Source organism: Scyliorhinus torazame, chromosome 2 (assembly GCF_047496885.1).
Source record: "Scyliorhinus torazame isolate Kashiwa2021f chromosome 2, sScyTor2.1, whole genome shotgun sequence".
NCBI classification, from domain to species: Eukaryota; Metazoa; Chordata; class Chondrichthyes; order Carcharhiniformes; family Scyliorhinidae; genus Scyliorhinus; species Scyliorhinus torazame.
In genome coordinates, this window is record NC_092708.1 from 48,326,158 (window position 1) to 48,351,248 (window position 25,091).

General features: G+C 49.1%; 1 protein-coding gene across 1 annotated transcript in view; it reads right to left on the bottom strand.

Annotated features, from left to right (window-relative positions):
• Window positions 1-25,091, bottom strand: part of kif5c (kinesin family member 5C) — a 359,768-nt gene that overhangs the window by 24,009 nt on the left and 310,668 nt on the right. Inside the window, exons 24-25 of the mRNA XM_072471286.1 lie at window positions 14,333-14,549; window positions 9,867-9,984 (exon numbers count right to left, since the gene is read on the bottom strand). Coding sequence (XP_072327387.1) covers window positions 9,867-9,984; window positions 14,333-14,549 — 335 coding nt within the window. The remainder of the gene's footprint in view (window positions 1-9,866; window positions 9,985-14,332; window positions 14,550-25,091) is intronic.

Below are 25,091 nucleotides of genomic sequence, written 5' to 3' on the forward strand. Positions count from 1 at the left end.
TTTATATGCCTAAACTAGTTCAGTTTCTCGTCAATGGTAACCTCCAGAATGTTGACAGTGGAAGATTCAGCAATGTTGATGCCATTGAATGTCAAGGGGATATAGTTAGATTTCCCATTGTTGGAGATGGTCATTGACTGGCACTTTTATGGTGTGAATATTAATTGCCACTTATCAGCCCAAGTTTGAATGTTGTCTAGGCTTGGTGCATAAGGGCACAAACTACTTCAGTATCTGAGGAGTTACGGATGATGCTGAACATAGTGCAATCATCTGCGAACATCCCCACTTCTACCTTATGATGGAGGGCAGCTCATTGATGAAGCTGAAGATGGTTCGTCCCAGGACATTACCCTGAGGTACTCCTGCAGGAATGTTCCACCAGTTTCCAAAATTTGAGACTGTTGTCATCTGAAATCTGGGCCAAAGTTTCACAGGAGCTTAAATTACTCAAAACAGATAGTATCACGGAGTGAATTGACACATCATCAGGGATACTAAATCTGGACATTGCACAACCCAAAAAGGGTGAACTTAGACTATGGCTAGAATTCTCCATTCCTTCATGTCGGCGGAATTCTCTTGTCCCGCTCCAGTGAATGGAATTTTGGCTGAGTGCCAAATTCTCCATCCTCGCTCGCAGCAGTGGGGCGGCAAACTCGGATCGCCGAATCCCAGCCTATGTGTCAGTCTTAAGGCCATCAACAAAACTATCATTCCAAATAAGTATTTACATCTTACAATCCAAGAACAAGCATCATCAAGAGGCTTTGCTCGTGTTGCTGCTGTAGACAGAAAGGTGACTCACTGTATTGAGATTGTGTGAGACACAATAGACCTGAGGCACACGGTGGGAGATAAGTGAGGAAGCGAAGCACCTGTCACATTTATATGACCTCAGAACATTGGATCAGATAGAACAGCTATTCACTCGATGAGAATTTCAGATAAGCAAAACATATTTACAGAAGCACAAAGTACATACAGTGAGTGAATGCCTGTGAATTTTTCTTACTCTATTGCTTCTGCTTTCTATATAGGAGGTGGTGGCGTAGTGAATTTAGAAACATACATAGAAAATAAAAGCAGGAGGATGCCATTCGGCCCTTCAAGCTTGCTCCACCATTCATTATGATCATGGCTGATCATCGATTTCAATACCCTGATCCTGCCTTCCCACATATTCCCTTGATCCTTTTAGCCACAAGAGCTATATCTAATTCCTTCTTGAAATTACGCAATGTTTTGGCCTCAACTACTTTCTATGGTTGTGAATTCCACAGATTCACCACTCTCTGGGTGAAGAACTTTCTCCTCACCTCCTATCCTCAAATTATGACCCCTAGTTCTGGACCCCCCCACCATCGCGAATATTCTTTCCGAATCTAATCACTGGACTAGCAACTCAGAGACCCAGGATAATGCTCTGGGGACCCAGGTTCGAATCCCACCAAAGCAGATGGTAAAATTTTAATTCAATAAAAATCTTGCATTAAAAGTCTACTGCTGACCATGAAGCCATTGTCAATTGCCATAAAAACCCATCTTCTACACTAATGTCCTTTAGGGAAGGAAATCTGCCATCCTTACCTGGTGTGGCCTCCATGTGACTCCAGATCCACAGCAATGTGATGGACTCTTAAATGCCCTCAGTTCACAGGCGATGAGGGATGGGCAATAAATGCTGGCCCAGCCAGCGATGCCCACATCCCATGAGTGAATTCAAAACTAATGCGATGGAGCTGCCTTCAGATATCGTGAGCAGAGCACAGCCAATATCTTACAACCGTTGTAACTCATGAAGGTGTTTTTCAGTGCCACAGAATGCCCTAGAAACGTGCCACATGTTAGGAGATTGTTTCTTCAGCCTTGTCAGCTGTTGAGAGAATGCCTAACCTCTATGATGACGCTGTTTAACGCGTTCAGCGACTATCAGCAGTGCTACTCACATTCGCCCAACACAAGCTGATGCTCTACAGGAGAAATGGACATTCACAGCATCTGAGATTGACTTTCTAGTGCACAGAGTGACAGCAGCTGAAGTAAAGCCTACACACGACCACATCAAAGCCATTCATGCTTTCCTGATCCCATCTAATGTTGGCATCGTTACTCAGTGTTACCAACTTTTAACACAAAGGTTTTTTTTCAAATGTATTTTATTACAAACATGTATCAAAACAGATTACAGCGAACAAATACCCCGGGAAACATGCTTCCCAACAATCAACAATATAGTCTGTACAGATTTTTCCTTTCTCACTCCCCCTTCCCCCGCGATGAACAGCCCCTCAAACACGGTCACAAACATCTCCCACCTTTCCTCAAACCCCCCTAAAGAGTCCCTTAACTCATCCCGTAACAGCCTCCCCGAACAGGCGCCGGAATGTGGCGACTAGGGGCTTTTCATAATAACTTCATTTGAAGCCTACTTGTGACAATAAGCGATTTTCATTTCATTTCACTTTACCTTCTCTAATTGCAGGAAGTCATACAGGTCACCCAACCAAACCGCTACCCCCGATGGCGATGCCGACCGCCACTCCAGCAAAATTCCCCGCCATGCAATCAGAGAGGCGAAGGCCAGAACATCGGCCTTCCTCCTCTCCATGAGCTCCGGCTTCTCTGCGACCCCAAATATCGCCACCAAAGGGTCCAGGTCTACCTCCTCCTCCACTATCCTGGCTAAGACTGCGAACACTCCCGCCCAGAATCATCCCAATTTTACGCAACCCCAAAACATGTGCGCATGGTTTGCTGGCCCCCCCCCGCCCACACCTCTCACACTCATCTGCTACCCCCTGAAAGAACCCACTCATTCTCGCCCGAGTCATATGCACCCTGTGCTCCACCTTATACTGTATCAGGCTCTCCTTGCACATGAGGAGGTCCCGTTTACCCTCCGCAGTGCGTCACTCCATGCTCCCCAATTGATCTCCCCTCCCAACTCCGCTTCCCATTTCTCCTTGATCTTCACCACCCGCTCGCCTTCCTGCTTCCCCAGCCACTTATATATATCCCCAATTCTTCCCTCTCCTTCCACATCTGGGAGCAGCAGTCATTCCAGCAAGGTGTACCCCGGCAACCTAGGGAACCCCCTCCAGACCTTTTGTGCAAAGTCCCTAACCTGCAGATACCTGAACTCACTACCCCTCGGCAACTCTACCCTCTCACAAAGGTTTTTCTAAGAATGCAGAAATCACGGAGCCACTTTAGATGCAAAAGCACAAAAATGCACAATCGCGCTGGACACTTGCACAGCATACAATGTTTGATACATTAAAAGTGAAGATTGCATCTCTGCCAGTCTTAGCACATTTCAACCGATATGTGGAAACATATGTTTGAGCAGATGAGTCAGGAAATGCAATTGGAGCATTAAAGGTGTCATAATATACATCAGTACATTATGGTGCAATTACATACACACACTGATGGACATGCAGTAGGACCAACCAGCATACATAACACCACAGCCAATCACCAGTGAGAGCACAAGCACTATAAAGACAGGGGACAGGAGAGTTCCCGCTCATTCTAGCAGCAGCCAGCTCAGGGCTCAGAGCTCCCAGCCTGCATCACAGACATCCACCATGTGCTGAGTGCCTCACCATAGCTAGTGATAGGAAAGGGTCCACAGTTAAGCTGGTATTGCTTATTCCCACTTTTACAGTGTGTTAGCATAGTTGAATAGTTAATAAAAATAGCGTTACACCACTTCCAGCATTGTTGGCTTGTTTGTGAACCAGAATACCCAACACGACATGGGACAAGGAGTGGCCGCAATCTAGCACGTGTGAGACCTACCTGCAACTTCTCAGCATTCCGGCATCCTACAGCATGGAGAACATCAACCCGCCGCCGCTGCGCCGCATCACTGGCAATCTCGGGGTAAATTGCAAGATATTTAAACAGAGCTTCCAGCTCTTCCTCGAGGCCACGGACAGGGAGAATGCATCGGACACCAGGAAGATAGCCCTTCTTCTCTCCATGGCTGGGCAACATGCCATCCACATCTTTAACTCCCTGACATTCGCAGACGACGAGGACAAGACCAAGTACAAGACGGTGCACCTCAAATTCGACACACACTTCAGTGTTGAAGTCAACGAAAGCTTTGAAAAGTACCTGTTCCAGCAGCGCTTGCAGGGTAAGGACGAGCCTTTCCAATCCTATTTAACACACCTCTGCATCCTCGCGCAATCCTGCGGCTATGGGCCCACCTCCGACTCCATGATACGCAACCAGATTGTTTTTGGGGTCATGTCGGACACCCTGCGTCAGCAGCTCCTTAAACACAAGCAACTCACCCTAGCGACTGCCATCGAGACCTGTGTCCTGCATGAGAATGCCACCAGCCGGTACTCCTACATACAGGCAGCTGAAACTGCGCGGCAAGGGCCCCATGAGGCGGAACGGGTCCAAACGATCGAACACCTCCAGGGCCGCAGTCTGGAGGAGGGTGGCCATTTTGCGCGCTTTCCGAGGCCTCCCGCGCTTGTATGCGCCAAACAAGGGGTTGGTGACGTGGAGGAACCCGATGCGCAGGCCTGCACCATGCAAGACCGTACCACGCATGCGCGGTGGCGCAACGAACGCACTGACGTCACGACGTGCGGCAACTGTAGCTCCGCCCACTTAAAGCGGCAATGCCCTGCAAAATCGTGACAGTGCCTTGGCCACTATGCTGCCTGCTGTCGAGCAGCCCAGCCTGCCAACTCTCAAAGATTTAACCAGCCTCGCAGGACTGTTCGGGCAATCCAACCCACCTTCACCGAGTCCGTTCCTGACTTCATGCAGACCAGTGACACCGAGGACAGGGAGCCTTTTCGAGGTGCTTTCATAACCAAGAACAGGCTGTCACCCAATCGAAAGCACCAGCTGCTGTTGGTACACAGCATTGATACGGACGACGAGTGGTGTGCCACCCTGACGGTCAACCGATCCCAGATCAGATTCCGTCTGGGCACTGTTGCTTCCGCCAATCTCCTCGCATGGTCAGCATTTCAAACCCTGGGGGTCAAACCAACAATTCTTCCATCCAATTGCCAACTGGTCGACTATAATGGTAATGTCATCCCCGCCACCGGGTCATGCCAACTCGAGATGACGCACAACTATCGAAAAGCCACCCTACCCTTCGAGATCGTGGACTCCTCAAAGGACTCCCTGCCAGGCGCACAGGCGTGCAAGCTCCTCAACCTCATGCAGCGCGTACATTCCCTCTCTCCAGAGGACACGTCTGACTTCCAAGATGCGGACTTCAGGGCGCAACAAAGTGCCATCATCACTCAACGCCAAGATGTCTTCGAAGGCATGGGCACACTTCCCTACACATACAAAATCCTGCTCAAACAGGACGCCACGCCTGTGGTTCATACACCTCGCAGAGTCCCAGCACCCCTCAAGGACCGCCTCAAGCAGCAGCTGCAGGACCTCCAGGACCAAGGAGTGCTTTCCAGAGTGACGGAACCAACCGACTGGGTCAGTTCCATGGTGTGCGTCAAGAAGCCTTCCGGCCAGCTCCGGATCTGCATTGACCCAAAGGATTTAAATCGTAACATCATGCGGGAGCATTACCCTATCCCCAAGCGTGAGGAGATCACGTGCGAGATGGCTTGAGCCAACATATTCACCAAGCTGGATGCATCAAAGGGCTTCTGGCAGATTCAATTGGACAAGTCCAGCAGAAAGCTGTGTACTTTCAACACCCCATTTGGCAGGTACTGCTACAATAGATGCCATTTGGAATCATATCAGCATCTGAAGTGTTCCACCGCATCATGGAGCAGATGATGGAGGGCATCGAGGGTGTGCGCCATGACGGTGGACCATCATCATCTGGTCCACCACCCAGCAGGAGCATATCAGTCGCCTCCAACACGTTTTTAAGCGAATATGTGACCAAGGCCTGCGCCTCAACAAAGCCAAATGTTCTTTCGGCCAGACCGAACTCAAGTTTTCAGGAGACCACATCTCCCGGTTGGGTGTGCAGCCAGATGCGGACAAGGCGGCAGCCATCACGGCCATGCAGAAGCCGGCGGATAAGAAGGCGGTGCTCCGGTTCTTAGGAATGGTCAACTTCCCAGGAAAGTTCATCCCTAACCTCGCTTCCCACACCATGGCTCTCCACAACCTAGTTAGGAAGACGACGGACTTCCAGTAGCTTCCCGCCCACCAGCATGAATGGGAGGAGCTCAAGGTCAAGCTGACCACCGCCCCGATATTGGCGTTTTTCGATCCTGCAAGGGAGACGAAAATATCAACGGACGCTAGCCAATCTGGCAGAGGGGCGGTGCTCCTGCAACGAGATGACGCCTCGTCATGGGCCCCTGTTGCCTATGTGTCATGGGCCATGACTCCCACAGAGCAGCGCTATGCGCAAATCAAGAAGGAGTGCCTAGGCCTGTTGACTGGTGTCGACAAGCTCCATGACTACGTGTATGGCATTCCCCAGTTCACTGTGGAGACCGACCATCGCCGCTGGTCGGCATCATCCAAAAAGACCTCAATGACATGACCCCTCGCCTACAACGCATTCTGCTCAAGCTCCGGAGATACGATTTCCAGCTCGTGTACACACCGGGTAAGGACCTGATCATAGCCGATGCTCTGTCCAGGGCAGTCACCACTCCGTCCGACCCAGAGGGGTTTGTTTGCCAAGTCGACGCCCATGTGGCCTTCACGTCTGCCAATCTGCCGGCCACGGATGAACGCCTAACCCACATTCGCCGTGAGACTGCAGCTGACCCCCTGCTACAATGTGTGATGCGCCACATGACTGACGGATGGCTCAAGGGACAATGCCCGCACTTCTATAATACTCAAGACCATCTGGCAGTCGTTGTTGGCGTCCCCCTGAAGCTGGACCGCATCGTGATCCCACACAGCATGCATCACCTGGTTTTAGAGCAGCTGCATGAGGGCCATCTCGGCGTAGCGAAGTCCCGACGGAGGGCCCGAGAGGCTGTCTACTGGCCTGGCATAAATGAGGACATTGCCAACACTGTGCTCAATTGCCCCACCTGTCAGCGGTTCCAGCCGGCCCAACCACGGGAGGCCCTTCAGCCCCATGAGTTGGTCATGTCCCCTTGGTCTAAGGTAGGCGTGGACCTGTTCCATGCGCTCGGCAGGGACTATGTTCTCATAGTTGATTATTTTTCCAGCTATCCCGAGGTTGTACGCCTGCACGACATCACGTCATCGGCTGTTATCCGTGCCTGCAAAGAGACCTTTGCTCATCACGGCATCCCACTCACTGTGATGTCGGACAATGGCCCCTGCTTCGCGAGCCAGGAATGGTCTAACTTCGCCAGCAGGTACAACTTTGTACACGTGACGTCCAGTCCCCTGCACCCCCAGTCAAATGGCAAAGCAGAAAAGGGCGCCCACATAAAATAGCGTTACACCACTTCCAGCATTGTTGGCTTGTTTGTGAACCAGAACACTCAACACGACAAAAGGAAGTGACCAATACATCACTTATACATTATGCCCATTGTTGGAAACTGGGAACAAATAGCCTACTGGAGAACGAGAAGGGTAAGTCTGCATCTACTGGAAAAATGTATCTTTATGGTAGAAATGCACTCTCCACACCAACCACCAAGTACTGCCTACATTGTTAGCTGTGTCAAGATCCAGTCATTGACATTTACGCATCTACAGATGGTCAGATCGTCTTCATCAGTAGAACTTTGAGGTTGAGTATCCTGTAGGTTCACACAACCAAGTTGGTCGGAGAAACATGACCTCAAGTCCGTAGATCTTTTAAATTTTTATTTCATTAATTCTTGTGATGTGGGTGTCGCTGGCTGTGCCAGCATTTGGTGGCCATCTCTAATTGCCCTTAAACTGAGTGGCTTGTTTAGCCATTTCAGAGGCAAACACATCACTGTGTGGGTCTGGAGTCACATGTAGGACAGACCAAGTAAGGTCAACAGATCTCCTTCCCTGAAGGATATTATTGAACCAGATGGGATTTTACAGAAATCGACAATGGTTTCATGGTCATCATTATACTTTTAATTCCAGATATTGTATTGAGTTTAAATTCCATCACCTGCCATGGTGGGATTTGAACCCGGGTCCCCAGATCATTACCCTGGGTTTCTGGATTACTAATCCAGCGACAATACTATCAGGCCACCACCTCCCAGTGTAGTCATCAGCAATCTTGGTATTTCAAAGACTATCCCTGTACTTAAAAAAAGGGCAAGTTGAGCTCTAGGGAATGACTCAAAGTAGCTATGTTTATTGTTTAGGATGATTTAATTTAAAATATGGTCCTTGGTTGTGTACAGGGGAAAATATGTAGTGCGGAATTTTGCCTGTGGTTTGGCAGATTTCGACAGCGGGCTGGAAAACCGATGTTGACTGGCAGCTTTCTCCACTGTATTGTTGGAAACATAGGAAAAAAAGTCTTCAAGGTGTGGGTCCCATGACCTCATGCTAGCTGACCACCCTGCCAGAAACGTTAAAGTTTGGGGCACCATTTTTAAAGGTCGCCCCAGTGCACAAAAGTTCACCAGGGGCCAATACTGTTCAATTGTTATGTATTTGATTATGTGAGTCTGTTTACTATTGAAGGTCACTGTGCTTGATTAGTTGGGTCTGGGCGTGGACTTAGAGTAAACAAACTGTACAGATTTCTGGAATATAGAACTATAAACATGGGCAGGCATTTTCAACCCCTGTGGATAAAACGTGTTTCACTCACAGAAACACAGACACAGGTGTGCCATCTCTGTATAGCGCCAGGATATGAAATATACAACATTCAGCTTTGCCATCTTCCCATATAATGATAAACAAATGTATAGATTTCCAGGTGGAGACATGTCTAAGTGTTTATAGAAAGAAAGAAGATAGAAGCAGGAGGAGGCCATTCAACCTTTTAAGCCCACTCCGCCATTCATTATGATTATAGCTGATCATCCAACTCAATAGCCTAATCCTGTCTTCCCCCATTTCCTTTGATCCCCTTCGCCCCAAGTGCTAAATCAAACTGCTTCTCGAAAACATACAATGTTATAGAAACTTATACAATGTTATTGAAACATTATATTCCTTACTGATGCTGAGCTTGACACATTTTATACCGACATCTACGGTACGTCCTAGACCTGATCAAATATAAAAGCAACATCTTTTCAATGCAGTAATATATTCTTTCTGCAAAATGATCTGCCTGTGCTTTGTACCCCATGTATCATAGAGTAAAGTTAGTAAGTCCTAAATACACTCATCTTCAACTTGTCTTTCATCAGTCAACTGATAACTCTTAGAGGCAAACCAAACGTCAGCTTTTTATTCTTTTTCTCTGCTTGTTCCCTCCTCCCCTGCCCCCACACAATATATTACTTCCCTCCTTCAGCACTGGCCATGTTCATCCCACTAAGCCGGCTATCAGCAACGCTAAAATCTGTAGGGCACCAATACAAAGAGCACCTTTTTTGTAAATTAAATGGTGGAGCGGAGGAATATGCAGAAAACATTGAAGTTTGGTTCCTTTTAAAGCAGTAAATCTTCAGACAAACATGAAACATGTTGAGACCCTGCCTCTTATTCACCATTTTAACACATAACACATGAATAGGCTGGTAACTCTGCTGGAATGGCAGACGGAGACATGACATGAAAATTCATTCTGCCTCATCTCCTAATATCACCGAAGGTACTTTCTAAATCTAACTAATGCAAATGGAGAAGTAAACCTTTCAACTCCACACGAATGGCCCGACAATTGAAGCTTCGCAGCATCAGATGTCTTTTTAGAAGCAATAAAAGCTTAATGGTCAAGGACGCGTTCCAGCTCAGTCACCCACAGATTTATTATCTCGGATAATGAGCTTTATTCCACTTACTACTTGTCCTTGTTCTGATAGTAACTGGAGTTTGAGGTCACAGAGACTCCACCGCCACGAATAGCATGATAGGCTGTTGGAGAGGATGCAGGATAATGGCCAGGACGAATAGGTTTGGCTGAAATGAAAGAACAAAATTCAATTCAATTAACTTCCATTCAAATGTGTGCATCTGATCTGAAATATCACAGGCAGCATTTTACAGCACAGCACAAGCAGGCTTGCAGATAGGGGTGAGAGTTGGTGGGGGGTGGGGGGGGGGTAGGGTGGCATTCCCTCTGCCCTCACGGGGAACGGGGGGTAGGGGTGGGAGGGGACTAGGCTGGCATGCCTGTTTTCACCCCAATTGAGGCCTTTGACTGCCAATTAATGGGCTCTTCCTGCCCAGCCTCAGTTTTGTGACAGACAGACTAGGGACTGGGAGCAGCCCAGCAGCTAACCCTGCTCAGGCCTCAGGCTGGAAGGAAGAGACTCCTCCATCACTGATGGTCGTTATAGATCAGTAAGCCCCCTAGTTCTCTTGTCACCTCCCTAGCCACCACCCCGCCCCCCTCCTCTGATACTCCTCAGCCCCCGGCCTCCCCATCAAGATCCCAACCCTGCTCATAGACAGCTCTCCCATTCCCGTCATGAATCCCCCTTTATGTACCCGGGCACGATTCTCCCATCGGGAGTCTAAGTCCCGACGCCGGAGTGAAAACCGGAGTGTTTCACTCCGGCGTCGGAGCCCACTCCCAGCCCCCTATTCTCCCGCCCCCGGGGGGCTAGGAGTGGCGTCGAGTAATTTACACGTGCTGGGCCTTGGCGCCACGTAAATGACGTCACCTGTGCATGCGTGGTTGCCGTCCTCCCTGAGGCTGGAAGGAAGAGACTCCTTCATCACTGATGGTCGTTATAGACCAGTAAGCCCCCCCCCCCTAGATGGCGGATGGATCTTGTGAGGCGGCGGAGGAAAAGAGCTCCTCCTTTAGAGAGTCCGGCCAGCCGATCGGTGGGCACCGATCGTGGGCCAGACCCCATTGGAGCCCCCCCCCCCCCCCCCCGGTGCAGGAACCCCCCCGCAGGCGCGCCCCCCCCCCCCCCCCCCCCCCAGCATTCCCACGCAGTTCCCGTCGGCAGCGACCAGGTGTGGATGGCCGCCGGCGGGGACTTGTCATTTTGGGGTGGCCGCTCGGCCCATCTGGGCCAGAGAATTGCCGCTCGCCTTTTGCAAACGGCGACCGGTGATTCTCGCCGCGTTGGTTTGGGGGGGGGGGATAATCGCCTGCGGGTGTCGGGGCGGCGTGGCGGGACATGCGCGGCGCCCCGGCGATTCTCCCACCCGGCGTGGCAGGGGGGGGGAATTCCACCCCTCTATCCTGGCTCGGGTACTAAATTGTGTCGCAGTAGTGGCCACTGCTGCTGGTGGCACTGCTGAGCTACAGAGCTGCTGATCGATCAGATTGGCCGGCAGCTCGGAGATGGGGCTTCATCTGAAGCGAGCAGCGTAAGTCTCACCTCCAGCAAACATCGTCAGGGATGCATTCCCGTTGACCCCTCACCCACCACCTATTAAATTCAACTCCATATTTCTCCAGTTACTCAGAAGGCTTGTGAAGCCTGCACACCCCTGTCAAAGTCCTGCAAGGTCTGACCATTGGCCTTTCAATAGGGGTGAGCAGGCTTCCTGGCCCATTCCATTTCCCATGCCCCAGAAAATGGCCACCAGTGGAAACAGATGTAGGGTTTCTACCTGTGTCATTTTGTTTGCCATCCTGCCTCTGCCTGATCCCATTCTGAGATTGCAAAATCCAGCCTGGGTATCCCATTACAAGGAAAGTGGGTTTGGCCGAACAAGGGAAAGATTTTCAGGGTACCTAAGCCGCTCAGGATGAGGGGGGCACTCCTGCTCCTCCTGGCCCATAAGCTGTGCTAGAAAGGCACTTAGATGTTCCATCCAGCTGTTCACGCCTCCTTCCAGCTGCCAGATCTCGCAAAGCCCAGAAAAGCTGGCCTCCAGAATTTAAATCAGGAAGCGGTGAAATTTGAGGAATGCAGCCTCATTAAATTATTTCAAGGGCTGATCCATCTCTGGAGAGCAGGGTAGTTAAATGCCTCCCAACGTAACTCAGTTAAAACTGAAAGTCATGGATCATTTTAACAATGTTTTAATACTTTCTTCTTTTGCATTAATATTACCCCCATTGTACCTTGACTAAGGGGATAAAAATGTAACTGGATGGAATAATGATAAATGCTTTCAATATTCTGAACAACTCTAATGCTTCAAAACCCACATCTGTCCAAAACGTGACAAATTCTTGGATGCTTTCTGAGCACTTTGTTCTTGTGAGTGATATAATAAAAAACTGCTAGCCAATCTGTTTCACAGCCCATAGTCGATGCTCCTTGCTTGTTCATTAACTTCCAAATACACCAACCTACACACTATTCCTTCTCCCTGAATCCCCACTGTTTTAAAATTATGGCTCAATGCATTTCAAATCTAACTCATTCTTTGTCACAATCTTAAAACTTTGGAATGTCCTACATATGGCCTTTGAAAAAACATTTGGTCTCAGAATTTGGGTGATGTTGGCAAGAGAGCATAATCCATGGGCAGCACGGTGGCATTGTGGTTAGCACAGTTGCTTCACAGCTCCAGGTTCGATTCCCGGCTTGGGTCACTGTCTGTGCGGAGTCTGCACGTTCTCCCCGTGTGTGTGTGGGTTTCCTCTGGGTGCTCCGGTTTCCTCCCACAGTCCAAAGATGTGTGGGTTAGGTGGATTGGCCATGCTAAATTGCCCTAAGTGTCCAAAAAATGTTAAGTGGGGTTACTGGGTTACGGGGAAGGTGTGGGCTTGAGTAGGGTGCTCTTTCCAAGGGCCGGTGCAGACTCGATGGGCCGAACGGCCTCCTTCAGCACTGTAAATTCTATGAAATCTATGTCTTTATGGTGTACCTGTCTTTGGATCAACTTGACTTCTGATCAAGGTTCACAATAATGAAGCTTACATTCTAGTTAAAATGTAATTTCAGCATCTTGATTTGTGAATGGGGGTCACAACCATGGGCGGGATTCTCCGGGAATCGGCGGGGCAGGTAGAAACGGTGCAGTGGAGTGGCGGGAACCACTCCGGCGCGGGCCGCCTCAATGGTGCGGAATCCACCGTACCTTCAGGGGCTAGGCCGGCGCCGGAGCAGTTTGTGCCCCACCGGCCGGCATGGAAGGCCTTTGGCACCGCGCCAGCCGGGGCCGAAGGGACTCCGCCGGCCGGTGCGGGTCCGCGCATGTGTGGGAGCGTCAGCGTTTTTGGCGCCGGTCGGCGGACATCGCGCCGATTACGGAGAATTTCGCCCGGGATTCACGCCGACCCACGGCGATTCTCCGACCCGCCGGAGGGTCGGAGAATCCCGCCACTTTTGTGGACTCAGCTCCACTTTCTGGCCCGAACACCATAACCCTTAATCCCTTTATTCTTCAAAAAACTATCTATCTTTATCTTGAAAACATTTAATGAAGGAGCCTCAACTGCTTCACTGGGCAAGGAATTCCATAGATTCACAACCCTTTGGGTGAAGAAGTTCCTCCTAAACTCAGTCCTAAATCTACTTCCCCTTATTTTGAGGCTATGCCCCCTAGTTCTGCTTTCACCCGCCAGTGGAAACAACCTGCCCGCATCTATCCTATCTATTCCTTATCTATCTTATATGTTTCTATAAGATCCCCCCTCATCCTTCTAAATTCCAATGAGTACAGTCCCAGTCTACTCAACCTCTCCTCGTAATCCAACCCCTTCAGCTCTGGGATTAACCTAGTGAATCTCCTCTGCGCACCCTCCAGCGGCAGTACGTCCTTTCTCAGGTAAGGAAACCAAAACTGAACACAATACTCCAGGTGTGGCCTCACTAACACCTTATACAATTGCAGCATAACCTCCCTAGTCTTAAACTCCATCCCTCTAGCAATGAAGGATAAAACTCCATTCGCCTTCTTAATCAGCTGTTGCACCTGTAAACCAAATTTTTGCGACTCATACACTAGGTCTCAGGTCCCTCTGCACAGCAGCATGTTTTAATTTATCAAGTAATCGTTTCCACATGTCCCAGACTGCACCTTTCCTCCATTCCACGTTCAGAGTCAACCTATTAATCATTACGTACCCGTTGTCCGTAATAGTCTCTTCAAACCTTGTTCAATCCAACACTACTAACAATAAACCTCCTGAAAACTCATCATTTTAAGTATAAACTCCCAAGTTTATACTTTTCCCTGTCCAATGCTCTACTTTGTAAAACCTTTATCAGAGGAGTGTTATTTAAATCTAAGTTGTTACAATTGTATTTATATTGCGCTGTCAGACTTTTTTTTCCCACAAACTTGGCTTTGCTTTACTGGCACCCTCAGCATTAATAAAATTTCATAAGGCAATCGAGCAGACCCCACATGCATAGCGCGAGTAACTGAAAGCAGCAAAGACCCTCACCAATCTGAGCTAAATGTGCCCGCCTGGCCATGTTTTTGGCTCGTACTGCTTCCTTGATTCGATCGACCTCCTGATGGTAACGTTTGCGGTCCCTCATGGCACTCTCCTTGGCTTCCTTCAATGCACTCTCCAGTGCTTTAACTCTCTCAGCTGTAGCCCGAAGTCGTTTTTCCAGCTTAGGAAGCTCACAACGAAGATCTGCATTGTCACGAACCAGCTGGAAGAGAAAAAGAGCTAAGTGGATGCACCACAGGAGAACTGGGGCAGAACGTTTGACTTTGGCTGATGGTGCCAAATGGGCAATACTGGATCCACCTCCTGTAATGTATCTCTCATTTCTGTCAATAAAAACCAGGAGAGATGTTTACCTGGCAGGTGACCCAACATTGGACACTAGTGTCAAAATGACCAAAGTCAAAATTATCCAATTACAGAGTGAACAGAAATAACGGAATAGGATCAGGCACAAAATGAGCCAATTGATTTTAAAGGACTTGAGAACATTGATCCAAAGTTTTAGTTGGTAGAACCTAAGTGGACAATGTGAACACTTTAGTCAATGCTCTGCAGAATTAATAGTAAGCTTACACGCCCCCCCCCACCCCACTTCCATTTTAAGTTTTATTTCATGAACTCTCACTGACAATATGTGGAATTCTTTAGCAAACAAAGAACAAAGAAATGTACAGCACAGGAACAGGCCCTTCAGCTCTCCAAGCCCGTGCCGACCATGCTGCCCGTCTAAACTAAAATCTTCTACACTTCCAGGGTCCGTATCCCTCTATTCCCATCCTATTCATGTATTTGTCAAGATGCCCCTTAAACGTCACTATCGTCCCTGCTTCCACCACCTCCTCCGGCAGCGAGTTCCAGGCACCCACTACCCTCTTTGTAAAAGACGTGCCTCGTACATCTCCTCTAAACCTTGCCCCTCGCACCTTAAACCTATGCCCCCTAGTAATTGACCCCTCTACCTTGGGAAAAGGCAGCAAACATTTAGCGTTCCAGTCTCTTGACCCCCCACTGCAGCCTCTGGACCTCCCCCAACATGCCAGTTCACAAATAAGGGAGTCATATTTTTTAGGGCAGGGGACCCGGGCCCGGCCCCTGGCACAGGCATGATGTCACCTGGGCACTTTGGCACTGCCAGCCTGGCCACCTGGGTGTCATGTAGCATTGCCAGGGCACCAGGTTATGACTGCTAACGTGCCAAGCTGGCATTTTTTGTGTGCTGCTGATCGGGCCGAGGGTGCCTGGCGCAGATGTTGGAGAGGTATGGGGACCCTCCCATAGTGCGCTGGGGCTTGGAGGGTGTCGGGGGTTGTGCCGGGGGCCTCGGAGATCTCTCGCTATACTGAGGAGTTCTGGCGAGTGGAGCTCCTCGGTTTAAAAAATAAGGCTATGTGCGGCCTCGGCCACGCGTTCCCCGCTGAAGACCCTTACGAGGACCCTTATTTAACGTGAGTGGCATTTTATAGCCATGTGTTTCTCGGCGTTACGACTAAATGCGCTCGTTATGGGACTTTGTTCCCATTCAGTTGAATCGTGCCCTTAAACTCTCATTACCACAATCCATTGAAAAAACAGTTCACAAGTGACACTATGTCACGGAGCCGATTTAGCTCAGTTGGCAGACAGCTGGTTTATGATGCAGAACAAAGCCAGCAGCGCAGGTTCAATTCCCGTACTGGCTGAGGTTAGCCATGAAGTTGCTGCCTTCTCAACCTTGCCCATCGCCTGAGGTGTGGTGAATCTCAGGTGAAACCTCAAAGGGGAAAGCAGCCTATGGTCATCTGGGACTATGGTGACTTTACTTTACTGTAAGGTTAGCCTCAAAAAGGTTCTTGGTTTCTAGGCCAGCTCAGTGAGGCGATCTGGAACACTGCACTTTATTTCAAGCCAACATTTTTCGGATCTTGGAATGGTGGCATACCAACAAACATGGGCACAGGTAGCACAGGAAAAGTATGCACTGGGGATAGATTAAACAGCGGAGCAGAGACGTGCGGCGGGATTCTCCATCCCACCGCACCAGAAACACCCCCTCCCAGCACTGGAATTCTCCGTCCTGCCAGCCGGCCAATGGGGTTTCCCATTGTGGGCAGCCCCACACCGTCGGGAAATCCTCGGGCGTGGGTGCGCTGCCGGCGTAACGGAGAACCCCAACAGTGGAGAATCCAGCTCGTGAATTCTACTATCGGAGGCCAAACCCCCCAGTCAGGCATCAGATGATAAAACAGGAGAAATATTTGACTTCACATCAGAGTGAATGAATTCAGAGGGCACAAAACAATCAATCAATAGGAGGACAGAAATAAAACTAGAAAATGGCTTTGAGTTAAAGATTCACTTCAAGAAGGCAGATTGATGTCTGACTGAGATCGTCATGGGGAAGAATCGTATCTGGCTGTGAAGAAAATTGGTTGATAGATTAACACACAAAATCAGTGAGAAATAAATAAATAGGAAAAGGGAACAAAAAGTGAAGAATGGTGATGACATTTCAATGGGAACTTTGTAAGTCCTTAGCTACAAAAAATTAAAATATCAGTTTTGGAAGTTATCACAGAAACTGTCAAAAGGCAGTTGTAGGACTTCCGATGGCGACTATGAGGTGAGCAGTTGCACACAAGGTGGCCCGTGCATGGGGATTGGGTTTTTGGCCCTTTTGACCCACTTATCGGGTGCTTTTTAGGAAGAAATTGCTACAGAGTGACAGAATTAGATCCCCTCTGTCGAGTGATGTCTAAGCGCTATAATACTAAAAATAAACTGGGCAAGGAACCTTTGTCTGATTCAGAAGTCTCTCGAGCCTCAGAATGGGAGGAAATGGCGGAGGCCTGTGTGGCATCGTTTCTCCTGCAGTGGATGACCAAGAAGTTGTTGGAATTCTTGTTGGGGGAATTAAAGAAACAAAGACAAGTGGTTGCTGATGATTTGAGGAAGGCGATTGGGGGGCCATGGCATCTATTCGTGCAACCTTAGACAGATTGAATCACGATAAAGAAGATGGAGGAGGCGCTCAATGATCACAGTGATCAGATTGTCTCATGGCATTGATGGCGGGGGAGCGAAATATGTTAAATGCCAAAGTTGATGACCTGGCGAATCGCTCCAAATGTCAGAAGTTAAGGATCGTTGGTCTGCCGGGGGGCCTGGAAGGTACAAGCATCATGGACTATGTATCTAAGATGTTTGGGAAGTTGTTGGGGGCATTGTTCGTTTTGACCCCTCCTGTGTTGGATCGGGCCAATCGATTACTGAGACAGAAGCCCAGATCGGGGGAACCACCATGGGTGACAATTGTCTGGTTCCACAGGTACCTGGATAGGGCGAAGGACAAACTGTCGGGACAGAGTTGGCAATAAGGTGTGGCAGTTAAACAAGGCCAAGGTGGCGCTCAACAGAAACTCTGTGCGTTTTGGGATGTCACTTTCAGAGACAGAGATTACTATTTTGACGCGCCGGAGGAGGCGAATGACTTTGTTAATAAACATGGATTGAGGGGGGAACTGAAGGCTTTGAGGACTTTGATCCCTTTTTATTTGGACACTCTTGTGTTCTCCTGCTTTTAAACAAATTGTTTTGTTTTGCTCTATGTGGGATAGTTGTAAAGTCGGGGAGGATGTGTTGTAATGGAATTTGCTGGTTTGGGAGGGGTTTAATGATATTGTTGGAACTGTTGGAGGCAGGGGATTGAGGGGTGGGATTCTGTTTTCTATGTTTGATATTAAAGTTGGTTTTGGCTAAGGATACATGGTTTGGTAGGGTTTAGTCTTTTTCTTTCACCCTAGGTAGGAGCTACCTGGCTAGCAAGTTTGTAAGGGGGTTAAATGGACCAGTTAAAAGATCCTGGGTATTTGTCCATTTGAAAAGTTTGAGGGCTGATGTGGTCTTTCGACAAGAGAGCCAATTGAGAGTTAGAGATCAGACAAGGTTGGGAAAGGATGGGTTGGTCAAGTGTTTCACTCTAGCTTTGATGCCAGGACACTGTGGATCGCAGCATTGATTAATAGGTCGGTGGCCTTTTCGGCAGTCAACATTATGGCGGACTGAGGAGGGAGTATGACGATCAACATTGTGGCGGACAGAGGAGGGAGTATGGCTGTCAACAATTTTGCGGACTGAGGAGGGAGTATGATGGTCAATATTATGGCGGAATGAGGAGGGAGTATGACGGTCAATATTATGGCGGAATGAGGAGGGAGTATGGCGGTCAACATCATGGAGGACTGAGGAGGGAGTATGACGGTCAATATTATGGCGGAATGAGGAGGGAGTATAGCGGTCAATATTATGGTAGACTCAGGAGGGAGTATGACGGTCAACATTATAGCAGACTGAGGAGGGAGTATGGCAGTCAATATTATGGCGGAATGAGGAGGGAGTATAGCGGTCAATATTACGGTAGACTCAGGAGGGAGTATGACGGTCAACATTATAGCAGACGGAGGAGGGAGTATGGCAGTCAACATTATGGCGGACTGAGGAGGGAGTATGACGGTCAACATCACGGTGGACTCAGGAGGGAGTATGACGGTCAACATTATGGCGGACTGAGGAGGGAGTATGATGGTCAACATCACGGTGGACTCAGGAGTGAGTATGACGGTCAACATTATGGCGGACTGAGGAGGGAGTATGACGGTCAATATTATGGCGGATTGAGGAGGGAGTATGACGGTCAATATTATTGTGGATTGAGGAGGGAGTATGATGGTCAATAATATGGCGGACGGAGGAAGGAGTATGACGTTCAACATTATGGCGGATTGAGGAGGGAGTATGACAGTCAATATTATGGTGGATTGAGGAGGGAGTATGACGGTCAATATTATGGTGGACTGAGGAGGGAGTATGACGGTCAATATTATTGTGGATTGAGGAGGGAGTATGACGGTCAATAATATGGTGGATTGAGGAGGGAGTATGACGGTCAATATTATGGTGGATTGAGGAGGGAGTATGACGGTCAACATTATGGCGGACTGAGGAGGAAGTATGACAGTCAATATTATGGCGGATTGAGGAGGGAGTATGACGGTCAATATTATGGCGGACTGAGGAGGGAGTATGACAGTCAACATCATGGCGGACTGAGGAGGAAGTATGACAGTCAATATTATTGTGGATTGAGGAGGGAGTATGACGGTCAATAATATGGCGGACGGAGGAGGGAGTATGACGTTCAACATTATGGTGGACTGAGGAGGGAGTATGACAGTCAACATCATGGCGGACTGAGGAGGAAGTATGACAGTCAACATTATGGCGGACTGAGGAGGGAGTATGACAGTCAATATTCTGGTGGATTGAGGAGGGAGTATGACGTTCAACATTATGGCGGACTGAGGAGGAAGTATGACAGTCAATATTATGGTGGATTGAGGAGGGAGTATGACGGTCAATATTATGGTGGATTGAGGAGGGAGTATGACGGTCAACATTATGGCGGACTGAGGAGGGAGTATGACAGTCAATATTATGGCGGACTGAGGAGGGAGTATGACGGTCAACATCATGGCGAACTGAGGATGGAGTATGGCGGTCAACATCATGGCGGACTGAGGAGAGAGTATGACGGTCACTATTATGGCGGACTGAGGAGGGAGTATGGCGGTAAACATTATGGCGGACTGAGGAGGGAGTATGGCGGTCAACATTATGGCGGACTGAGGAGGGAGTCTGACGGTCAAAATTATGGCGGATTGAGGAGGGAGTATGATGGTCAACATTATGGTGGACTGAGGAGGCAGTATGACGGTCAACATCATGGCGGACTGAGTCGGGAGTATGACGGTCAACATCACGGTGGACTCAGGAGGGAGAATGATGGTCATTATTATGGCGGACTGAGGAGGGAGTATGATGGTCGACATCACGGTGGACTCAGGAGTGAGTATGACGGTCATCATTATGGCGGACTGAGGAGGGAGTATGATGGTCAACATCACGGTGGACTCAGGAGTGAGTATGACGGTCAACATTATGGCGGACTGAGGAGGGAGTATGACGGTCAATATTATGGTGGATTGAGGAGGGAGTATAATGGTCAATATGATGGCGGATTGAGGAGGGAGTATGACGCTCAATATTATGGTGGATTGAGGAGGGAGTATGACGGTCAATATTATGGTGGATTGAGGAGGGAGCATGACGGTCAATTTTATGGCGGATTGAGGAAGGAGTATGACAGTCAATATTATGGCGGATTGAGGAGGGAGCATGACGGTCAATATTATGGTGGATTGAGGAGGGAGTATGACGGTCAACATTATGGCGGACTGATGAGCGAGTATGACGGTCAACATCATGGCGAACTGAGGAGGGAGTTTGGCGGTCCACATCATGGCGGACTGAGGTGAGAGTATGGCGGTAAACATTATGGCGGACTGAGGAGGGAGTATGGCGGTCAACATCATGGCGGACTGAGGAGGGAGTATGGCGGTCAACATTATGGCGGACTGAGGAGGGAGTCTGACGGTCAAAATTATGGCGGATTGAGGAGGGAGTATGATGGTCAACATTATGGTGGACTGAGGAGGGAGTATGACGGTCAACATCATGGCGGACTGAGTCGGGAGTATGACGGTCAACATCACGGTGGACTAAGGAGGGAGAATGATGGTCATTATTATGGCGGACTGAGGAGGGAGTATGATGGTCGACATCACGGTGGACTCAGGAGTGAGTATGACGGTCATCATTATGGCGGACTGAGGAGGGAGTATGATGGTCAACATCACGGTGGACTCAGGAGTGAGTATGACGGTCAACATTATGGCGGACTGAGGAGGGAGTATGACGGTCAATATTATGGTGGATTGAGGAGGGAGTATAATGGTCAATATGAAGGTCGGATTGAGGAGGGAGTATGACGCTCAATATTATGGTGGATTGAGGAGGGAGTATGACGGTCAATATTATGGTGGATTGAGGAGGGAGCATGACGGTCAATTTTATGGCGGATTGAGGAGGGAGTATGACAGTCAATATTATGGCGGATTGAGGAGGGAGCATGACGGTCAATATTATGGTGGATTGAGGAGGGAGTATGACGGTCAACATTATGGCGGACTGATGAGCGAGTATGACGGTCAACATCATGGCGAACTGAGGAGGGGGTTTGGCGGTCCACATCATGGCGGACTGAGGTGAGAGTATGGCGGTAAACATTATGGCGGACTGAGGAGGGAGTATGGCGGTCAACATCATGGCGGACTGAGGAGGGAGTATGGCGGTCAACATTATGGCGGACTGAGGAGGGAGTCTGACGGTCAAAATTATGGCGGATTGAGGAGGGAGTATGATGGTCAACATTATGGCGGACTGAGTCGGGAGTATGACGGTCAACATCACGGTGGACTCAGGAGGGAGAATGATGGTCAACATTATGGCGGACTGAGGAGGGAGTATGATGGTCAACATCACGGTGGACTCAGGAGTGAGTATGACGGTCATCATTATGGCGGACTGCGGAGGGAGTATGATGGTCAACATCACGGTGGACTCAGGAGTGAGTATGACGGTCAATATTATGGTGGATTGAGGAGGGAGTATGATGGTCAATATTATGGTGGATTGAGGAGGGAGTATGACGGTCAATATTATGGTGGATGGAGGAGGGAGTATGACGTTCAACATTATGGCGGACTGAGGAGGGAGTATGACGTTCAACATTATGGAGGACTGAGGAGGGAGTATGACGGTCAATATAATGGCGGATTGAGGAGGGAGTATGACGGTCAATATTATGGCGGATGGAGGCGGGAGTATGACGTTCAACATCATGGCAGACTGAGGAGGGAGTATGATGGTCAACATTATGGCGGATTGAGGAGGGAGTATGACGTTCAACATTATGGCGGACTGAGGAGGGAGTATGACGGTCAATATTATGGCGGAATGAGGAGGGAGTATAGCGGTCAATATTATGGCAGACCCAGGAGGGAGTATGACGGTCAACATTATAGCAGACTGAGGAGGGAGTATGGCAGTCAACATTATGGCGGACTGATGAGGGAGTATGACGGTCAATATTATGGTGGATTGAGGAGGGAGTATGACGGTCAATATTATGTCGGATTGAGGAGGGAGTATGACGGTCAATATTATGGCGGATTGAGGAGGGAGTATGACAGTCAATATTATGGTGGATTGAGGAGGGAGTATGACGGTCAATATTATGGCGGATTGAGGAGGGAGTATGACGTTCAACATTATGGCGGACTGAGGAGGAAGTATGGCAGTCAATATTATGGCGGATTGAGGATGGAGTATGACGGTCAATATTATGGTGGATTGAGGAGGGAGTATGACGGTCAACATTATGGCGGACTGAGGAGGGAGCATGACGGTCAACATCATGGCGAACTGAGGAGGGAGTATGGCGGTCAAGATCATGGCGGACTGAGGAAAGAGTATGGCGGTAAACATTATGGCGGACTGAGGAGGGAGTATGACGGTCAATATTATGGTGGATTGAGGAGGGAGTATGACGTTCAATATTATGGTGACTGAGGAGGTAGTATGACGGTCAATATTATGGTGGATTGAGAAGGGAGTATGACGTTCAATATTATGGTGGACTGAGGAGGGAGTATGACGGTCAACATCATGGCGGACTGAGGAGGGAGTATGACGGTCAACATTATGGCGGATTGAGGAGGGAGTATGACGGTCAATATTATGGCGGACTGAGGAGGGAGTATGACGGTCAATATTATGGTGGACTGAGGAGGGAGTATGACGGTCAACATCATGGCGGACTGAGGAAGGAGTATGACGGTCAACATTATGGCGGACTGAGGAGGGAGTCTGACGGTCAAAATTATGGCGGATTGAGGAGGGAGTATGATGGTCAACATTATGGTGGACTGAGGAGGGAGTATGACGGTCAACATCATGGCGGACTGAGGAGGGAGTATGACGGTCAACATTATGGCGGACTGAGGAGGGAGTCTGACGGTCAAAATTATGGCGGATTGAGGAGGGAGTATGATGGTCAACATTATGGTGGACTGAGGAGGGAGTATGACGGTCAACATCATGGCGGACTGAGTCGGGAGTATGACGGTCAACATCACGGTGGACTAAGGAGGGAGAATGATGGTCATTATTATGGCGGACTGAGGAGGAAGTATGATGGTCGACATCACGGTGGACTCAGGAGTGAGTATGACGGTCATCATTATGGCGGACTGAGGAGGGAGTATGATGGTCAACATCACGGTGGACTCAGGAGTGAGTATGACGGTCAACATTATGGCGGACTGAGGAGGGAGTATGACGGTCAATATTATGGTGGATTGAGGAGGGAGTATAATGGTCAATATGATGGCGGATTGAGGAGGGAGTATGACGCTCAATATTATGGTGGATTGAGGAGGGAGTATGACGGTCAATATTATGGTGGATTGAGGAGGGAGCATGACGGTCAATTTTATGGCGGATTGAGGAGAGAGTATGACAGTCAATATTATGGCGGATTGAGGAGGGAGCATGATGGTCAATATTATGGTGGATTGAGGAGGGAGTATGACGGTCAACATCATGGCGGACTGAGGAGGGAGTTTGGCGGTCAACATCATGGCGGACTGAGGTGAGAGTATGGCGGTAAACATTATGGCGGACTGAGGAGGGAGTATGGCGGTCAACATCATGGCGGACTGAGGAGGGAGTATGGCGGTCAACATTATGGCGGACTGAGGAGGGAGTCTGACGGTCAAAATTATGGCGGATTGAGGAGGGAGTATGATGGTCAACATTATGGTGGACTGAGGAGGGAGTATGACGGTCAACATCATGGCGGACTGAGTCGGGAGTATGACGGTCAACATCACGGTGGACTCAGGAGGGAGAATGATGGTCAACATTATGGCGGACTGAGGAGGGAGTATGATGGTCAACATCACGGTGGACTCAGGAGTGAGTATGACGGTCATCATTATGGCGGACTGCGGAGGGAGTATGATGGTCAACATCACGGTGGACTCAGGAGTGAGTATGACGGTCAACATTATGGCGGACTGAGGAGAGAGTATGACGGTCAATATTATGGTGGATTGAGGAGGGAGTATGACGGTCAATATTATGGCGGATGGAGGAGGGAGTATGACGTTCAACATTATGGCGGACTGAGGAGGGAGTATGACGTTCAACATTATGGTGGACTGAGGAGGGAGTATGACGGTCAATATAATGGCGGATTGAGGAGGGAGTATGACGGTCAATATTATGGCGGATGGAGGCGGGAGTATGACGTTCAACATCATGGCGGACTGAGGAGGGAGTATGACGGTCAATATTATGGTGGATTGAGGAGGGAGTATGACGGTCAATATTATGGCGGATGGAGGAGGGAGTATGACGTTCAACATCATGGCGGGCTGAGGAGGGAGTATGACGGTCAACATCATGGCGGACTGAGGAGGGAGTATGGCGGTCAACATTATGGCGGACTGAGGAGGGAGTATGACGGTCAAAATTATGGCGGATTGAGGAGGGAGTATGATGGTCAACATTATTGCGGATTGAGGAGGGAGTATGACGTTCAACATTATGGCGGACTGAGGAGGGAGTATGACGGTCAATATTATGGCGGAATGAGGAGGGAGTATAGCGGTCAATATTATGGCAGACCCAGGAGGGAGTATGACGGTCAACATTATAGCAGACTGAGGAGGGAGTATGGCAGTCAACATTATGGCGGACTGATGAGGGAGTATGACGGTCAATATTATGGTGCATTGAGGAGGGA